Source organism: Hoplias malabaricus, chromosome 17, assembly GCF_029633855.1.
Source record: "Hoplias malabaricus isolate fHopMal1 chromosome 17, fHopMal1.hap1, whole genome shotgun sequence".
Taxonomy (NCBI): Eukaryota; Metazoa; Chordata; class Actinopteri; order Characiformes; family Erythrinidae; genus Hoplias; species Hoplias malabaricus.
The window spans coordinates 6,042,956-6,061,991 of NC_089816.1; the positions used below are offsets into that span (position 1 = coordinate 6,042,956).

At 39.2% G+C, this 19,036-nt stretch overlaps 2 protein-coding genes across 4 annotated transcripts; one reads left to right on the top strand and one right to left on the bottom strand.

Annotated features, from left to right (window-relative positions):
- Positions 1-5: 5 nt before the first annotated feature.
- On the bottom strand, positions 6-9,098 carry foxo4 (forkhead box O4). The gene is made up of 3 exons (XM_066650038.1): positions 6,882-9,098; positions 3,580-5,064; positions 6-3,465 (listed from the first exon to the last, which is right to left on the bottom strand). Exons 1-2 carry the CDS (start codon positions 7,311-7,313, stop codon positions 3,595-3,597), a joined length of 1,902 nt encoding a protein of 633 aa, XP_066506135.1. The 5' UTR covers positions 7,314-9,098; the 3' UTR covers positions 6-3,465; positions 3,580-3,594.
- A 2,612-nt stretch (positions 9,099-11,710) lies between these two features.
- On the top strand, positions 11,711-17,923 carry si:ch211-126c2.4 (serine-rich adhesin for platelets). Of its 3 annotated transcripts, XM_066649751.1 has the most exons (9): positions 11,711-11,837; positions 13,016-14,905; positions 15,246-15,291; positions 16,098-16,247; positions 16,351-16,440; positions 16,535-16,621; positions 17,362-17,451; positions 17,556-17,627; positions 17,738-17,923. In XM_066649751.1, exons 2-9 carry the CDS (start codon positions 13,025-13,027, stop codon positions 17,746-17,748), a joined length of 2,427 nt encoding a protein of 808 aa, XP_066505848.1. In that variant the 5' UTR covers positions 11,711-11,837; positions 13,016-13,024; the 3' UTR covers positions 17,749-17,923. The 3 variants fall into 3 exon arrangements, with proteins under 3 accessions (XP_066505848.1, XP_066505850.1, XP_066505851.1); XM_066649753.1 differs by lacking the exon at positions 16,351-16,440; XM_066649754.1 differs by lacking the exons at positions 16,351-16,440; positions 16,535-16,621; positions 17,362-17,451; positions 17,556-17,627; positions 17,738-17,923 and adding an exon at positions 15,879-15,942 and having other exon boundaries at positions 16,098-16,249.
- Positions 17,924-19,036: the final 1,113 nt, after the last annotated feature.

Genomic DNA, 19,036 nt, shown 5'->3' on the forward strand with positions numbered 1-19,036 from the left:
TCAATCCTAGCCATAACTAATATAATATGAAATGAAATGGGATACTAAGCAGAATCTCTGGAGGAAAAAGGAATTAAAAAAACTAGAAGAATGAATACTAAAAAAGAGCATCTAATATAAAAAAAATAACGAAAATATGAATTGGAGGTTATGAAAATGTGGCCCTGTCTATTGGGATTTCTATATTGTTCATATTTCAAACACCAAACCAACCTTTAAATGAACACTTGAACTGAAAATGTGGTTACTTCTTTACTTCCACCATCATTGTTAAAGAAAAATAAAAAATAAAAACACACGTTTGTCAGTCTCTTGGTATTCCAACCTTCAACACACTGTTTTGACATGCAGTCTTCATTGTTTTCTATGTTTAGTTTCATTACTGAGATCCTTTAGATCAAATAATCGTAAGCAGAGGGGTTTTATGATCACTTTAGAACAAAAACTGTACACATTCGGCTTCAGTCCTGTGATCCGCTCGTCTAAATGAAGTCTCTGCCGGTTTGGTTCTCCTCGTGATGTACGTTGGCCAACACTTACTGTTTATTCCCAAAGCAACTCTCGGCTCTATTTAACTACGCAACCAATACATCATCATTCCCAAGTCAAACGCACAGAAAGTGTAGTACACACACGCACACATGCATGAACAAGGGAAAGCCCAAAAATACCAGAGCAATGATGATCAATCACCATAACAATATAACACCATGGTTCCTCTTATAACCAAAAAAAAAAAACTGATTCTAAGAAATGTAGTGCATTGTTATGTGATGATGCTGTGGTGGTGGTGAGAGACTCAAGGTTTATTGGCTAAACCCCTCATCTGCACACATGGGGTTATTTAGTATCTACAAAACTAATGGTTGGGAATTAAAACATAAGCAAAATGATCTTTCTATTTTTTTTTTCTATATTTAAAACATTTACACAAGGTGTGCTTTATAAAAACGATTCAAGGCCTGAAATCTACACAATATGGCCCTCTTTAATTGTCATAGATAATGTCTAGCACCGAGCAATAGGAGGAAACATAAAACTTCTCCAAGTGCAGATCTTTAACAGTTAGTATATATCTAATATACTCAAGTTATTACAGTTAATGATGAATAATATCCAGATTGCAAATCAAAGCCCAATCTATATAAAGTAGATGAGAATGCTGATTTTTTATCTTACAGAGTAAACCCAGACAACGGAAATCAACTTTTCTAAAGCAGGACTCTTAAAGATGTTAAAAAGAAAACATGAGAGTATGGATGTAGGGTTTGCTCTAGAGCAACATGTTCATATAGTGTTCGTTGGCAGTTTATCACATTTTATCAAAATTCTGTAAATGCATACAGCATGTGGAACATAAGATACATGTCTACAATGTTAAAACATTTCAAATGATGGCTGGGTGGTGCTTACAAAATCAGCAATGACTTTTCAATGTGATTATCTTACCGCTCCCTTCAGGACGTTTTTTTTTTTCCCACATTACCATCATCATCATCATTATTATTATTATTATTATTATTAATTCTTCTTAAAAACCCTGAGAGTTAAACATTGCATCATCCACTTTCTTTTTGAGCAGTTTTTAGTTTGTGTTTGTATTTTTTTTTTTTTTTTTCTTTACATGAAATCATATCAATTGTCAAGTGATTTCAGTATTTGCAGTATTTTATATCACAATATAGAGATCACATGACAAATTCTAATTTGAAAAGTATGTTATCGTATTAAATGCACACATGCAATCCATTTATAGGACTTAATAAAAATGTTAACCTTTCAATATTTTTGAACAGGCTCCACTGTGTAAAGCTTATCTACACTGCAATACTTTCATCTCAAGCTTGCCCAGTCTGACATGCAGGTCTTAGTGTTCCTTTGGTTATGTATAAAATCTACATGCATTTCATCTCTTATAAAAATAAAAGATTACATAGAAAATGACCGTTAAAAATTCTGATCATTTAAAAAAAAAAAAAAAACCATGAACAGTGCGTTTTCTTATTAGTAATGAATAATATAGCCCCAGTTTAAGTTGGACACTAAAACTATAGTCAATATAATCAATGGTTTTCTGGTTCTCGTTAACAAATTTATACAAAATATTGTTAGTACTACATAAGAAAAAGTAATCACTGAGAAAATATCTTGCCCCCTTTACGCACAGTTTCAAAATATTTGACATGCCAGGGACATGCACAGTGAAGTAATGATGAATTACAATTCAAATGAATCTTTGAATGAAATGATTCAACATTACTTTGGATTCTGTTTTTTTGTGAATATAAGCACTTGCGAGGACTAGAAAAATCAAGCAATACACACACACAAAAACTTCAAATATTGCAAACGGGCACTCCATTTCTGATAACACTATGCCATTCAGCTTGCTGGCAGAGTGGTAAAAACCATAGGAACAATCATTTAAATGCTATGGTAAGTCAAAATGCCCTGTGTGTCACATTTCTTCATACTAATATTAACATAATTTAAGAGCAAGAAAATCAAAATCGATCTCACTTAGCAATCAGACTTAACTCTTCAGCACACAAGGGGAAAATACCTTCCTGAGCAGATGTTACACACGCCAAACTAAAAGCCAAAAAAAAAGACCATACCTTTGCCAAACAACCTTTAAACAATTCTCTTAATTTAGTTTCACCACATTCCATATTAGGAGTACACGGTGTACCTCTTAGACTATGCTCCTTGAGCACTTTGTGTCCAACTCTCTTATGTTCTGGGCTCAGTAAAACAATCGCTATTCAAACTCTAGTGATGATTTTATTGTTTTTGTGTGTTCTTGTGATTTAATGCTGTCTTCAGGAAGTTGTCAGAAAGTCAAGTCAGCAGTGGAATCCATCTGATTCCCCTGCTCATTTCTAGTGATAAAATCATCTGTATTATCCATCTGTTCCACCAATTCATTCAAGTGCTCTGTTTCGAGGTTATTTTCAGCTTCTGACAAACGAAGAAATGTCCTTTAATCTAAAAAGGACCCACAAAGTCAGATTCTCCGGGCCAAGTCAGTTCAGTCCTTAGATCAAAGGAGAGAAGTACCATCTCATTCCTATGCTACTTTGGTATTAGTAATAGGCATAACTTTAATAAACATGATTAGTAGTTTATTAGTTGTGCTTCTTCACTATTGTGTTTTCATTTTTACTGCTCAGCATGTTGGACATCTAACAAATCCGAATTTTTTGCAAATATAACACATTTTAAGGTGTTTCCTGTGTTGTATTTGGGTGTCCAATATCGCATTTCCCAGTATACAATGGCACTTGTTTGCATTTGCAAAAAATAAAGTTTGCCCAAAACATTAAAAATGGCCAAGTCTTGTTTAGAACTTCAGCAGAAATAGATTTTGCATTTGAGGTACAATGAAAGAACAAACTGTATGGGTGGACATTTTAGGCAACGCACCATGGGTTTCCATCACTTTTTTAGAGATGAAGAGCTGGCCTGTAATGAAAATAAATAAATAAATAAATAAATAAATAAATAGCACAAAACAATGTCATTCCAATTTAAAAACACACACATTAGCAATGCTGGTAGTTACTGAAGGTGCCTTACCTATCTTGAGCAAAGTTAGCTGGGCACCCAGTTATGAGAGGAGCTCTGAGTGGTTGCTGGCCCAGGGTAACCTTGCCCAGCTGGTATGATGGGGTCAAAGTTGAAATCAATTGCATCTCCATCCATAAGGTCACTGTTGATGATGTAATCCACGTCACAGTCCAGATTTTCTGTGAACATGTCAATGTCCAAGTCTGTAGGTAGACGGTCCTGAGAGGGCAAAAAGCAAGCTGGTGTCCCAAACTGGCTTAAACCCTGAAGACCCCCATTCCCTCCTGCTGATGGAACAGTTCCATGTTGAATTAGCCCCCCACCTGGCACTTGATGTTGGGTCTTCATGGCTGTAATTTGTGCTGACTCCTGACCCATACCTGACAGCAGCATGCCGAAGCTCATTTGGGAGTGCTGCTGCTGGTGCTGCTGTGGCTGTAGCTGGGTTTGTGGCTGAAGGGTAATTTGTCCTGATGGGCTACGTTCCATACTCTTGCCCAACAATATCTGACCGGGCTTTGCTGGGTTGCTGGATATGGGCCCCCCAAGCCCGAGGAGATTAGTACCTCCCTGGCTGGGCATCAGTGGGTCCACTTGAGTCATCATAACATCACTTGGTGGAGGAGAGTCAGAAGTGAGGAGTGCCTCAAGACTGGACGGCACATGAGTGCTAAAACTGCTCTGAGATCCAGAGCTAGGCAGAGGGTTAAAGAGGGAGTTTCCAAAGTTTGATTGGCTTGTGCTGGAGGCCCCACCCTGCTGAACGGAACTCTGTGACCCTGGCTGCTTTGGTCCCTGAGGTCCCTTCACCTGCTGCAGCTGACGGTAAGATGGAAAGTTAGATCCGCGTGGCAGCAAAGTAGATGCAGAGGGCAGTGGAGTAGGTGGGGCTTGAGGGGCAGTGCTAGGGCTTGCACCTCCTTGCTGTGCTGACATTAAGGTAAGCCCATCAATTAGATCCAATTCCTCCATTAGGGTCTCAGCAAGAGTTGGAGGAAGACTGCCACTGGTGTACCCACTCAGAAGCCCATCCTCTGGTAGATTTTCTTCATCCTCCTGTCCTGTGGCAATTGGAGAAAGTCTCCCACTCAGGGTGCTGGCATTGGAACTGGTGCGTGGCCTGAAGGTTGTCCACATGTCTTGATCATCCAAACTACCACGGGATGATGGGCTGCTACTGTTCACCCCCCACTTTCCAAACTGCCCCGGAGTCCCAGGACTGTCAGCATTTCCTGCCCCGGCCACACCCTCACTGGGTATCGCACCTCCAGGGCCACCTATGCCACCTGCACCCGCCTGCTTTTTGGTCTGCTTTGCCCGCATGCGACTTTTGAGCAGCTTTGCACTATTGTCCATGGAGGCAGCACGGCGGCGAGGGGCTTTTCCGGTCTTTCCACCCTCTGGATTGAGCATCCACCAGGAGCTCTTTCCTGTAGATTCATTGTGTACTCTCAAAAACTTGTTGTGGAGGGACAAATTGTGACGAATTGAGTTCTAGGTGGAGATAAAACATACACAAAAAAATTAATTACTTGTCTTGACATGAGAGATGTTCACAAATTACTTTAGTAAAGTCCAAATCTCTGAGAAGGACTGGTATATACTGAAAAAGGCACAGTTTCGGACACAGTGGGTCCCCAAACCTAGTGAGCTGTCTAACTAGAGAGAATTTTACATCATAGTGTGTGCACTACCAACTCATAGACTGTCCCAATTCTTAGACACCTCATTATGCTGCCTACTAAGATATCTTCATTTGGCAAAATTTTAAGGGAGCATCACACCCTTTTACTCATTGTGTATTGGCGGGTTGTTTTTGTTTTTTGAACTGCTCAGCACCCCAGTTTTCACAGATCAGTTTTACTTGTTGCACGTTCAGCTTTTGCTTGAAATGTTCGTTGCCCATCGGCCCCTGGAGAATATAAACCCCTTCAAAACACCAAGGTAAAGTTACAAGCTGCCATTGTGAGTCCAATAAATATAAATGTGAAAGCTGGTGTAACTTAAGAGATTTTACAAGCAGCGTGTTTGTGCTGGATTGAATGAGCTCTGAATTTTGAGGTGATTGACATCCAGGGACCAGGTGCCAGATTTGACCAGTGGAAAAGCAAAAGAGTTATGCCAACTCGAGTAGAGTCCTGTAGGTTCCATGTAGTGGAAAAGCATCAAAAGTGCCTCTAAGTAAGAGACAGAGAGTATGTAGGAGTGAATATGTATAATCACATTTCATTGTATAAGTAATAAATTCAGACACTGAATGACTCAGTATCTGTTTTCACATGTTTTATATAAGGAAGGCTCCTGCACTGTAGTGGTTGAGAGTATTCTTCTGTAGTTTAACCTAGTGTGTGTGTGTGTGTGTGTGTGTGTGTGTGTGTGTGTGTTGTTTACACCACTAGCTGTGTGTGCATACACTGAGTGTCACTGATAATTTACATTAGTTTTTATTTTAAAAAATCCACAAATCAGCAGATAAATCGGAAGAAATATATCATGCATCAATAAATGCAGCATCAGTAGCTGAGTGATAGTACTACCGAGAACCTCAAGAAAAACCTTGAGGCTAGTCTGAGTTTGGATGCCCCTGCAGTGGACAACAGCTGAAGGACAACCGCTGACTTAACTGTACTTTATGATCTGTAAAATACACACACATACACACTATTTCCCTGTGATACTGTATTGAAGACATATGTTATACACTGCCCTGGTACAACAAATACTGGCTAGGGTTATGAATGCCCACAAGGTGCCAGTGGTAAGGGTGGGGAAGCTGTAGCGTGTTTTAGAAAACACATTCCTCCTGTAGTAATTCTGATGCAGTCTGGATGCATGAATTTATCGCTAAGATGAGTAAAATATTTCTGTAGACCCATTCCCCTGGTAAAGAACTCCACTCTCCACAGTGGTTTAGAAGCTAAATGTGCTGGAAATCAGTGGCTAAGTCTAAAGGGTTCTGTGGTAGACTGGACATAATTTAAGCTAATTTAGTCCCACCAAAATCAAATCCAATGAAAGAAAACTGTGGAGATCTCAAAAGACAAATGCCTGCATTATTCTCTCTGCAAAACCTCAGAGCACATTTGTCATTAAACAGATATAATTGGAAGAAAAAAAAAGGTATGTAAAGGAACTGACGCTTTAAATGAAGAGTTAATGGTCATTTAAAAGTCTACAGCTCAGGGCACACAAAACCTCATAATGTAAAGAAATACCATACATGGAAATAGCATAATAATGTAACAGCAGTCTGCATACTTTTGGTCAGAAATGATTTGAACTATATCTTAACTTATATAATTTATGTGTACCTTCCACCCAGCAGAACTGTTGCTGTCTCCTTTGTCCTTGAAATAGGGCACGGTTTTCACCATCCAGTCGTAGATCTGTGCCAGAGTGAGCCGTTTCTCAGGGGAGTTCTCGATGGCCTGGCTTATCAGATCTGCGTAGGACTGATTGCCCCACGCGTTGCGGCGGGAGGAGCCCTTCCTGGGTGTGGCCCCGCCTACACCAGCTATGACTCCGCCCTCAGAGGAGGTTGCTCTCTCGGGTTCGGCGCTGATAGGTTGAGGCTCCTGTTTGTCCTCGTCGGTGGGCGGGGTCTCGGCTGTAGACTCGGCGCCGTCCGTGCGCTCTGTTTTAACCGCGGAGATGTCTGGCCGGGGCAGTGGCCAAGTGCACGACCGTGGACGGCTCTGGGGCTCGAAATCTGGGTCAATCGGGGGAACGCTCTCCGCTTCCATTGTGCGGATTTCAACGTATCTGCCCGGAGAGACTGATCTTACTGACAGACTTCTACCTACGTGCTGCAGTTGATTTGAATGGATATTACTCAACAGAACACCACAGATCGACGTAAAATAACTAGTTTACATTTAGCCCAACAATCCCAGTGGGCCTTTCTGGTAGGTCTGAAAACAATATATGTGCTATATCACTTCGTGCGCTGTAACGATTATCAGAAAGCCTGACAATTTATTTTTGTTTTGCTGAAAGGTGTCCCGCTACTGTCAGGACAGCGGCTGTCTGGCAGAGCAGGGACCTAATAATCTGGGCACACCAATATAGCTTCAGTTAATCCTCAGATTGGAGATTAAAGGGGACAAATAATCTCCTTAATAGTAACTATCATAAACCTTCCACAGCGCCAAGGAGGGACGAATGGGGGGGTCTTTGTTTACACAGACGAACAAAGGAAATTCACATGGCAAAGCGCAGACTACTACCAGAATATATCAAAACATCTGGATGGACAACGGCGAACCGAAAATAAAAAACAAAGGGAGCTGAAGAGGGCTAATCTATAGATTAATTTAAACAGTTTTATATGGAGATACAAATATGGATACAATGACCAAAATATTTGGGAACAGATCAATAAATTCACATTACACTAATTTTCACCTGACAATGTACATTATATGTTCTTATTCTCCGTTTCCAGCCGAGAACAGCACGCCTGATTCACTTTATTCACTTCAGCAACACATCCAACGCCTAATCCACCACAATAAAACACCTCGCGCTTTCAGGTCCACAGCAATAAAAGCCGAATCTCAACTTTCCGACACCACACACTGAACACACTCGTGTTTATAAATCTAAGCACGCAATGGTCACCCTTCACGGCAAAATACTGTTCATCGGCCTTTATAGAGTTCAAGTTAAAGGGGTCTGTTTGCGCAACATTACGAAGTCTGTCAAAAACGACCCGTAATGCCACACCGGGGGGAGTCCCACACGGTGTCCAGTTCTGTTATTAAACTAGAAATACCAAATATAAAAGCACAACTGCTGGCGTTTTCCCACTCATTCAATACATACGTGATCAAACAACAACAATAACAACAACAGCGTGGTCGCAGATTAAAGCGCGTGTCTGTAATCGTGGCCAACAGTTTAAAGGCCCAACCACTCCAAGCGAATACTTTCTGTGCAGACAGTCGTCCAGAAGCTCGGCTCTTGGTGTTAAGCGGAACCTGGTGGAATGGACGGAGGAGAAAACTGGCAGAACTCGGGGTTATCGCCGCTCGCGCTCTCCTACACGCCGTGTGTGCGGGCGCATGCCGCCATCTGCCATGTTCCTCCCTCCGCGCGCAGCTGCGCACGACGCTCGCGCCGAACTCTCCCCGGGCTTCACACACCGAGCGAAACCGACGACGGAAAAAGGCGAGTTTTTTTTCCCCCACAAATTCCGTTCTCAGGGTCGAAAAATCGAACCCAAACCAGCACTCAACATTAGAGTTTCAGCCAAGAGCGAGGAAACTAGAGCAGATGGTCGTCTCTGAACTAACTCTTCCAGTTATTTATGAGTTAAAATCCCTCAGCTGGAAAACAAGAAAAAGTGGAAGAAAACGGCCTTTCTAGCTCCAGGGAATCCGCTTCCCACCGCAGTTAGCGTTCAGTCCTCCCCGCTGCGAGGCGAATGCAGATATTCTCAGTCATTCATCGTTTCTATCTTGTTTTGTTTTGTTTTGACTCGAAGACTCCCTTCTTCTGACGTCTGTTTACCACCGCCAGCCAGCTGCACACTGCGCATGCCGGAGCGAGGGAAAATGCTCGCTGGGAAATGGAGTCAGTCATGTGATAAGCTGTATATACATATACACTCTCTCTCTCTCTCTCTCTCTCTCTCGTTCTGTTGAACCACGAGATTACATTTCACGGTGAATACGTTTTAGAGTTAGGGTAAGATTAAAGCTATGTTTAGGTTAAAATTAGTATTATGATGAGGACTGAATAAATCTCAACGAAAAGAATGGAAATAGTGTCCCCACATTTCACAGAAACTGTTGATGTGTGTTCGCGTGTGTATGTGGTGTACACACGGGGGGCGGGTGAAGTCCGAAGAAAGCTCCAGGCCCTCAAAATCTCCCGTTATGTAACGCTTTCTAAAAAGCGTTGTGGCCAGTCTGTGCTAAAACGGTCTCGTAATTAGGACGCGAAGTGTGTGAGGGAGGACCATAAGCCGCGTAACCCATTTCAGTTTTAGAACATTACTGTGGCAGATGCATTTAAAGTAAATTCGCAAATGATTATCATTTACGATAGCGGATTCAAGAGCATCACACGTGTTACATTATGCAAAACTTTGTGATGTGCTCGCCAACTATTTGTTTTTCACAGAATTGAAGTGAAATATTCTCGTTTTATTGTTTATTTTAAAAGTAAAAAAAAATTAAAAGTTATCTATTATCACCGTATCAGTAAACATTGTATGCACATCGAAAACTATGAGAGCTTTCTTCATTTCTTATTTTGATATTCACTGCCAGTATCCGTTAGTATGGTCTCCTCTAAAAACTACATTCACCATAAGGAATAGTGAACAGCTTATCAGCCGCCAGTGGTGGGCGGTATGGGACACGTTGCATGATGCAACTCAGAGCTCCTGGGGCCGGGATCTTCCAAGCCTTTATCTAATTAAAGCAACAAATGAGAAGCGGACTGCCCTGTTATAAACCCTTTATTTTGAGGCTTTTCTGTAGCTCATTGGCTTTAAGTTTTCAGCGTCTACAGAGAGACACCTACATTTGAACTTAAATACATCGTCAATTGACCAGTTCCTAAGGAGTGAGTAATAGACAGAAAGGAAGAGAAGAAGAGGATTATGTAATAAAAGTTTTAAGAAAATATCGTCTAGTAACTTTTAGTTAAATAAAATTTATTTAAACAATTCTACCTGCCCTTGTACTTTTTTAATTTTTTTTTTACAAATATTTTATTTATTTAAATGTTTTTAGATTTTTGATATGCATATATGGTGTAATTTAAACACTAGAAGATGTGTTATTCCTGAGATGAGCAGTCAGTGCTGGGGCTAAGCATTAATTTATAGACCGTAGTGTACCAAGTCTCAAGTGGATGATTTGTGTCTTAAACCGAAGAAATGAATCCCATCAACTTGGACAGGGCTTTCAAGCAGAGGAGGGGTGGATAGAGGTAGAGAGTAGAAGTAGAGAGGAGGAGTTATTGCATATTCATATATTTGCACACACTGTATGCTGAGTTGTATCTAAGCCAAGTTTAATAAGTCATTAAGGGATTTTTTTCTTCTTGGAAATAGCTTATAAAATATAAACAATTGAGGTATTGGGCAACTTAAATATTCAGTGTGTGCAGTGTGGTTGTTGTTTTATAGCTCATTTGGAATTGTGAGCCCAAATATAAACCAAGGCAAATTGCCGCATTAGCCTAGAATGACACCAGCTATACAAGTTCTATCTCAATTTTTACGAGTAAGAACTCTAATTTAAGATCTCTCTAAGATAGTTTTTACTAGTAACACCTCCCATTTCAGATATCAACTACAACATTTTTACTAGTAAGAATACAAACCTACATATCCATAATGAAATTCTGACAAGTCACATTGCCAGGAGGATGTTCATTCATTCATTATCTGTAACCCTTATCCAGTTCAGGGTCGCGGTGGGTCCAGAGCCTACCTGGAATCATTGGGCGCAAGGCGGGAATACACCCTGGAGGGGGCGCCAGTCCTTCACAGGGCAACACAGACACACACACACACACACACATTCACTCCCACCTACAGACACTTTTGAGTCGACAATCCACCTACCAACGTGTGTTTTTTGACTGTGGGAAGAAACAGGAGCACCCAGAGGAAACCCACGCAGACACGGGGAGAACACACCAACTCCTCACAGACAGTCACCCGGAGCGGGAATCGAACCCACAACCTCCAGGTCCCTGGAGCTGTGTGACTGCGACACCTACCTGCTAGCACCACCGTGCCGCCCCCCATTAGTTGTCAGTAATAATCAAATTAAAAGAAATAAACACCTGAAATATATCAGTAGGTGTGTAATGAATGAGTATAATATACAAGTTTCACTTTTTGAATGGAACTACTGAAATAAATCTTTTTTTAATGATAATCTAATTTTATGACCAGCACCTATATAACGCATTTTAGGAGTGGAGGTGCCAGTATTTTATATAGTGCACTATTATATAGTGAGTAGAGAGTCATGTGAGGCTGAACCTCCGTAGTTTTGGAGATACATGTTTGGGGCGTGACTTATTAACTCGTAGCTCCGCCTGTTTCCGTGTGATCCAATGACAAACCGCGATGCAACATTCAAATCCTGATCAGCGGAGCTCTGTTCTGTTAGCAGTGAATCAAGCGTTAGACTCTGCGGTGTCAGAGTAACATTTTAAACGTTGTCTTTTTGTTGTGAGTAGTTTTGATTTGCAGAACTAAGCTATTAATAGACAACGGACGCGAAACGGTCAGAATTAAGGTAGGTTACCGCTCGGGAAAGAGACTTTGTAGCTTTGTAGCTGCTGGTTAGATCGGTTAGCACTGGGTTTCGTTAATCAACACCGCATGAGGAGTGATAACGTTTATTTATGATTCTTTACGAATGAGATCACAGCAGAAATGCATACTGTAAGCTAACAGACCTTGCTTTGTGTCATCCTAAACATATCCGTGAGTTGTTGTTCTTTTAAACCAGTGAATTCAATACATATTACCTTCGATAAACACCAGGGCCTGGCGATTGAAACTTTTAACATCGTGTTTTGTTATTCCTTTTTGGCAGTTTACTGTTATACGATATTTAATATAAGTTAAATATAAACTATTAGAATTCAGACGTTTGTAATCACTGTTAAAATGTTACAGATAAATCTATGACATGTTCTGCTCTTAAGCTACAAAAAACATCTAACATTTTAATTCATTATAGGGAAACAGTGACAAGATTGTCCAGATATGATGTGTTTAGAACAATGACCTGAGATGCTGATGGCTCCTTAATGATTGAGAAAGGAGTATCCACCAATAATGCTGCGGTTAACATCCAGATTGCCTCAATGAAGATTAACAACTAGAAAAGAAATTTCCTAATTCTCTAAAGGTGGTTTAAATGAAACTTCACATCGTTGCTTTGATTTAATACGTATAGATTTATAAAAATGAATGTCCCCAAATTCTGCTCACCTGCAACTCAAAGACCCGCTCCACAAGTTGATGGGACTGGTTTATTAAGTATGCGACATCCACTCAAACAAGACTGTCTTTGGAAGACTGCATTTTTCAAAGTCTAAATGCTCAGGCTTGGTGCTGACTGTTTATTTCACACATTGTATGTCTTCTAGCATATAACAACACCTCACAGACATTATAACAAGGCAGAAAAAACTTGATTTTATCCGGATGGAGTCTTTAAAATATGGTAATTAAATCTGGAGGGAGATAACCTATTAAAGATATCAAGAAATTGCTATAAATACATTCTTAAAATATAGTAATTATTTTACACCAAAACACAACATTTTAATAAGTGTCTTGGAAAAACATCCTGTTGTCTAGTTGATAGTTTCAACTTTTTATTATACAGGTTAAAATAAAATAACTAATTATTAATGTAAATTGTGAATTATTATTATTTTTTTTTTAATCATGTATCCTCAGGTTTCTGATATGGAGAGTGTTCAGAGGGAGAGGTGTGAAAATGGTGGCGGTCAACTTGGAGTACCTGTCTTCTCACCTAATCACCCGTCTTCATCAGACTCCTTAACAAACCTGTGTCCCAATTCTCCTATGTGGAGAATTGCTGATGAAACGTTCCCATACGTGTCTGGAATATTTGATGAAACTATAGAGCCAACCTTTAATTTAGATGGACCTGGAACCACTGGTCTCCCTGATAGCTCACAGTTAAAAATACTTGCAAAAAGTCCAGCTGCTCTCTGTTCAGGATTAAGAAGTCAAATCAAGGCAGCTTACAGCAGCTGGCTTGGTGCACCATTGGAGAATGGTCATTCAGTAGATTTCAGCATGTCCATTACATCTCCACCGAATGTTCAGGAAGAGGTTACTAATGTCTCTCAAGCCAATTTGAAGGAGGGTACAGGTGACATTGGCTTACCTGTCCCAGAGTCTAATATTTGCTTTGAAAAAAGTGACTTGAAGTTGGAGTCTCAGAACAGTACTTTTGATGTGGCTAAAGGTCATAAAGAGAAGTCTTCTGAACTGAGTTCCTCTATATCTCTGCCTTGTGCAAAGACAAAAGAGTCAAGCAATGTTACTTTTGAAAAGACACATGAGCTTAAAGATGATCACGCTCCTGGACTTAGTCCCTCTGTATCTTCGACTGATGCCAGTCTACAAACTGCGCATGAAAAAAATCTAAACTCAACTGTAGACGTTTGTGGCCCTTCAAACATCACCACAGAGCAGACAAATGAGAAGCTTGATAATACTGTGGATATTTGTCAACCCCAGTCATATGTTCCTTCCACTGAGGACTGTGAGAAGCATGGCACATTTACAAAGACTTCAGAGGAGACTTGTGCTAACTTAACTGGTGATGTGGAGCAGAATGATGGGGCATCTCTTCATGTTTCTACTAACTCTAGTGAGTCAAGTTCTGCTAATCCATATGCAGTGGACAGGACCTTCACTAAACCGAATACAACAACTGATAGCAGACCTCTAGGACCTCTTCCCAACTTGAAGAATGCTGATGGAAATTCCACTATGAATATGACAAAACCGGCCGACACAGGATTGCCAACACAAACTGATGGTGGGAGTGAAGGTGACAAACACATACCTGAGCCTACCAGCACAATGCCTATTGTTAAAATTAATTCTGAGGTGGTAGTTTGTTCCAACAGAACTCTGGATTTGCCTGATACTGAAGGTAAAGAAGAGGAACACCAGGATATGCTCAGAAGGAGAAATGGAGTTTCTGAACAGGAATGTTTTCTCAACATGGACATAAGTCATAGTAGTGTGTTTTCCTTTGATACACTTGAAATGAAACAATGTGGTATTGTCACATCCACACCTATTGTTTTGGACAGAGGCTTTGACAGATTGAGACGTGTGAAGGCCACAGATATACAAAAACGGCTTTCTGTGATTAACAGTATTGAAGCACAGTCAATTGATGATCTGGTTGGTGTTAGTGAACATGATACTGTAGATCCATCACAGTCCAACCTATCATCTGTTAAGCCTGAGATGTCTAGTCAGACACACAAAGTTTCAGTGAAATCCATCTCAGATTCCTCAACTTCTGAATCTGCAGTTGTGAACAAACCTCTCTCCCAACTTGCAGTCAGAAGGAAAATTCCCCATCCCTCCTGTAAATCCAATATTTCCAAGACCCAGATCCTTTCAAAGCATCCCATCCCTCAAACAACATCAGTAGTTTCTAAAGCAAAAACTGTGTCATCAGCCCCTGCCCTAGATCAGCCAGAGACATCCTCAACTGCTCTGCGTAGCATAAGAAGGCTCAATAAAGGAAAAACCCTTGTGCCTCCTAAGAACACCTTGACAGCTGGCACTTTAAAGGTAGGTTAGACTATGAATCTTAATTTTATTTTTTATTTTTTAAGTAATGTTAAAAATTCACTATGTATGCATTTTTTTTATCCTTAATGAAACTTATTCATGATTTGTTGTAAGTATTCCAACCACATGAGGTGTCTTTCATAGAACTTGTAGCCCCTCTAACCTTGTAAAACCGTGAGCAATGCTATGAACACGCAATTATCATTACATTTATTCTGCTAGCATTTTTGGGACAAGTCATACTCCTGCACCCATGAGAATGGACTATATATTTCTCAGCGGTAGGATTTCAAATATTTCTTATTTGTAACGTTTTTTTTTTTTTCCTTTCCCCTCCTAGATGACATCTGTGGCTAACGCAAGCAGTAGATGTACTTTGACAACAGGTAGTAGATTTCAGAAATGTATTCATTAATTTGTTTATTTAATGTTCTGTACACAGTCTGGAGTGGGAGCCAGTCCTTATTTTTACATGATTATTAATATTAACCATTAACAATGGTCTTATTGTGAAAACAATTTTATTGTATTAATGGTATCAGTTCTTGACATTAGGAAAATATGGGAAATATGAACACATGTAATTTTTGCAGATGGTGGGTTTTGACAGAATATAGAATAGCTGCATGTTTCATTTGAAAGACTGAAATAAGTGAAGTTCAGCATGTGAAAATACTGAATAAACTTTTTTCTGGTACATTCTGGCTGTCCAAATTTGTACAATTAATATTGTGATACATATTGTGAAACTATCCTGAAGTGTTATGGTGTGGTATTATCTCTTTCGGTATAAAGTTTTGTTACTTAGGTTGCTATAGCTCTTCCATGAAATTCCCTGTTTTTCCCAACCTATTATTTTTAAAATGGCAGTCAGTGTTATCATAAAATATATTTTATAAAAGGTAACCTTTCAGTTTGCTATAATCTGCTCATTGTACTGTTGTTCACTTGGGGCTATGCCACACTAATGTAGCTCACGAGGGGGCAGACTGATGCTCGGCTTTCCTGGTGGACCTATCTAAAACTACCCAAGCCAGGTTATATTTTTATTGACAATGTACAGTTTTACTGCTTTTGTGGTTTACAATGAACTGGGAATGAATTGTTTTGAAGTCAGAAATCCTGACTTTACACAATATAGGTTTTGCACTTCAAATTTGCAATTTGTTTGTTTCTTGTATTGCGTCTACAGATTCAAAGCCTTCACCCGCTTTGACACAGTCTGAACTACCAAGCCTACCGCCCCCTGGCCGAGGAAGATTTGGTTTTAAACAACCTGGAGCTGTGGGCTTTTCAGCAGAAAGTCATTCTCAGACTAATAACAAACCAACTGGTTTATCAGGTGTGTTCATAGTCTTAGTTTTTCATTAACTTATTTCAGATGATTCAAATGCAAAATGGTAGAACACTTATAGAACACTTATGTTATTAAAATTGAATTAAAGGTATAAAAACAAGGAGTTCACTGCTTCCAGCTTTTGCCCAGAAGCATGCAAGCAGTGAGGCCTTGCCTCTGGCAAAAAGGAAAAGATCTGGTAGGGTTATATTTGTCTGCTTGATTCTTTGTAATCTAATGAACTCAATATATGCTGTGCTTTAACCTGAGGCAATTTTTTTTTCTTCGTTCAGAGCAACTCACTTGTGCTGAAGCTCAAACAAGCTCAAAGCCAGCTGGACGTGCTCAGAAACCAGTTACAGCTCCCAAGCCCAAATCTAGTAAGGGCTGGTTACCTATAGTGCTTTCTGTACCTGGACTTTTTTCGTTGTTGAAAAATCAATGTCTTGTTTCACATCAAAGAATTAGTGTCCAACCCACACTACAGGATACAGAATCGTAAATATTGAACATTCACAACTGGGGTGTCCCTGACTGCACTGTAGTGTGGACCAGGCATTACACGTGAGCCTACTTTCAGCTCGTCGCATACAAGCAGGATATTTACATTTTCCTTACAGTTGTGCATAGTGCAGCATATACTTCAATTTTAATATTTGAATCTTGATCTATGCTTATCTTTAGCAGTCTCCTGAATTTAAGTCAATATTGCCCACCTATGGAGCAGGAATAGAAAAATATCCTTATTTCTGTTCTTGCTGTGTGATGTTTGGAGGTCTAAACACCTCTAGATGTAGTTTCTCTACCATCAGATCAGAAAACACATTGGACTGAGACCCTTTTTTAAATAAATAAATAAATTTGCTGACACCAGTGCTTTGTAAACACATTAGACCAGTTTCCAGCATGCAAACTGACTGAAGAGCTAGAAAATGAGGATTATGAATCATTAATTTGGTATATGGGGTTGCATGTTTTAACAAAACAAATGTATATTCTAAGAATGCTGCCCTCTAAGTATCTGAGAGATACTGCCTAAAACAAATTTAAACATGCATCACCTGCTTGTGGAATACAGTGTAGTTATTTATTTTTATTATTATTTTTTCCTCCCCCACAGACTGTGAAAAGTGTACGCTGCTTCAAGAGAAATTAAACACACTACATAAAGAACTAGGGGAAATCCTAAAACAACAGAAAATACTTGCAGGTATGTTATTTTTATGATTATTGCCCTTTGATAAAATGTTAAAAATATACAAACTACTAAAAAAAAGTTTTACAAACTGTTCTTAACAACCCATATCATTTTAGGTTGTGGAAACTGGTTACCCTTTCAAGAAAAACTTGAGAAGAGTTTAGAAGAGTTAAACAGATGTAGAGAGGGTAGGTTAAACTGTCTAATTTACTACTTGAAATCACATCACTTATATTCAAAATTTGAAAGCATTTTTTAATTGGTCATGCTTGCTTTTGTGTTCATATTTTCATCGCAGATCATCTGTAAAGGAGGGGAACCCACACGGGCCTAGAGACACTTTCTTGTCTTATATTGCCCGAAGATAATTATTGTTAATAAAATAAATTATTTGTTTATCAGAATAAATTAACTGGCAAAATAAATGTAATCATCATAAATTCTTTGCATTTTTTTTTTTGTGTGTTTTGCTTGTGTCAGAGATTAGGCCACTTCTAATTTGGAAATATATTTTCAGATTTATATTTTCACTGGTCCTGTAAAATCTACTTTTCAAAGTTATTACATTATACTAAAATGTAACTTGTGTGATGTCCAGGAGTCATCCTGGAAAAAATAAATCTTTGGTAAAAGAGTTAAATTTATGTTCAGAGTCTTTTATGCCTTATAAACATGTTAGCTAATCTTAAGTAAAACAGCCTGTAATGAAGGATGAATATCACTTTTCCACTGAATGGCATCGGTTCGTCACAGCTTTATTCAGCTCAATTCTTTTCTCTGGTTACTTTTCCACCACCACCTTTCCCTTGTGAAATGTAGCCAATGACTTTGGAAAACCTTGTCTCTAATGGGAACCTCTTTTAAAACACTGTGTTGTAATTCCACAAGTTGCCACCAGATAAAACAAATGTGATCACTACTATAGTTTGGAGATTTCACAAGCACTAATTTGCACTGGATGTCATCATTGAACAGTGTAGACAAATCAGTGCTCTGCATGTTTTATATGTCACTGTTGGTTCGCTTCGAATATGAGCAGGTGCTAAAGTTCCAGGTACTAGATTTACCCAATGGAAAAGCAGAGTCAAGTGGAGTGGAGTAAGGAACATGTAGTGGACAAGTGCCAATAAATCTATGAGCCAGTTTGTCAGACATGAATCAGTCCTACTCTTGGTTCAAACTGAACAGCCAAAGATTAATTTTTTTTTTGCTTACATTTACACTGTTTCTGTGAAACTGGTCATATTTTCAGATTCTACAAACCTGTGAAAGATTTGTGATGAAATATCTTACCCTTTGTTGTATAATGCTATATATTTATCTTTGTGTGTGTATATGGATTTTATGTGCTTTACTCATTTTGCATAAATAAGAGACACTCAAATTTTGCAGTTTTGTTTAATGAAGCTTATCAAGTGGTTCTGTTTCAAAATGGGCTTCATTTTAGCCATATCAAGTGCAGCAAATTAAAGAGTTAAATCACAATACACTTTACAGACTGCAAGTCAGTCAGTAATAGTTGTAATATTGTGATAACTTATTTACCAATGAATAAGTTTCATAGTGTTTACCAATTTATTGAGTATTTTTACCTGTA

Bases quoted from the DNA above. Each gene is read 5' to 3' on its own strand.
- si:ch211-126c2.4 (XM_066649751.1), top strand. From the start codon at position 13,025: ATGGAGAGTGTTCAGAGGGAGAGGTGTGAAAATGGTGGCGGTCAACTT. The intron at 14,906-15,245 runs GTAGGTTAGACT...TTCCCCTCCTAG, and splicing joins TGACAGCTGGCACTTTAAAG to ATGACATCTGTGGCTAACGC. The intron at 17,452-17,555 runs GTATGTTATTTT...ATATCATTTTAG, and splicing joins ACAACAGAAAATACTTGCAG to GTTGTGGAAACTGGTTACCC.
- foxo4 (XM_066650038.1), bottom strand. From the start codon at position 7,313: ATGGAAGCGGAGAGCGTTCCCCCGATTGACCCAGATTTCGAGCCCCAG. The intron at 5,065-6,881 runs GTACACATAAAT...ATCTCCACCTAG, and splicing joins ACAGTTCTGCTGGGTGGAAG to AACTCAATTCGTCACAATTT.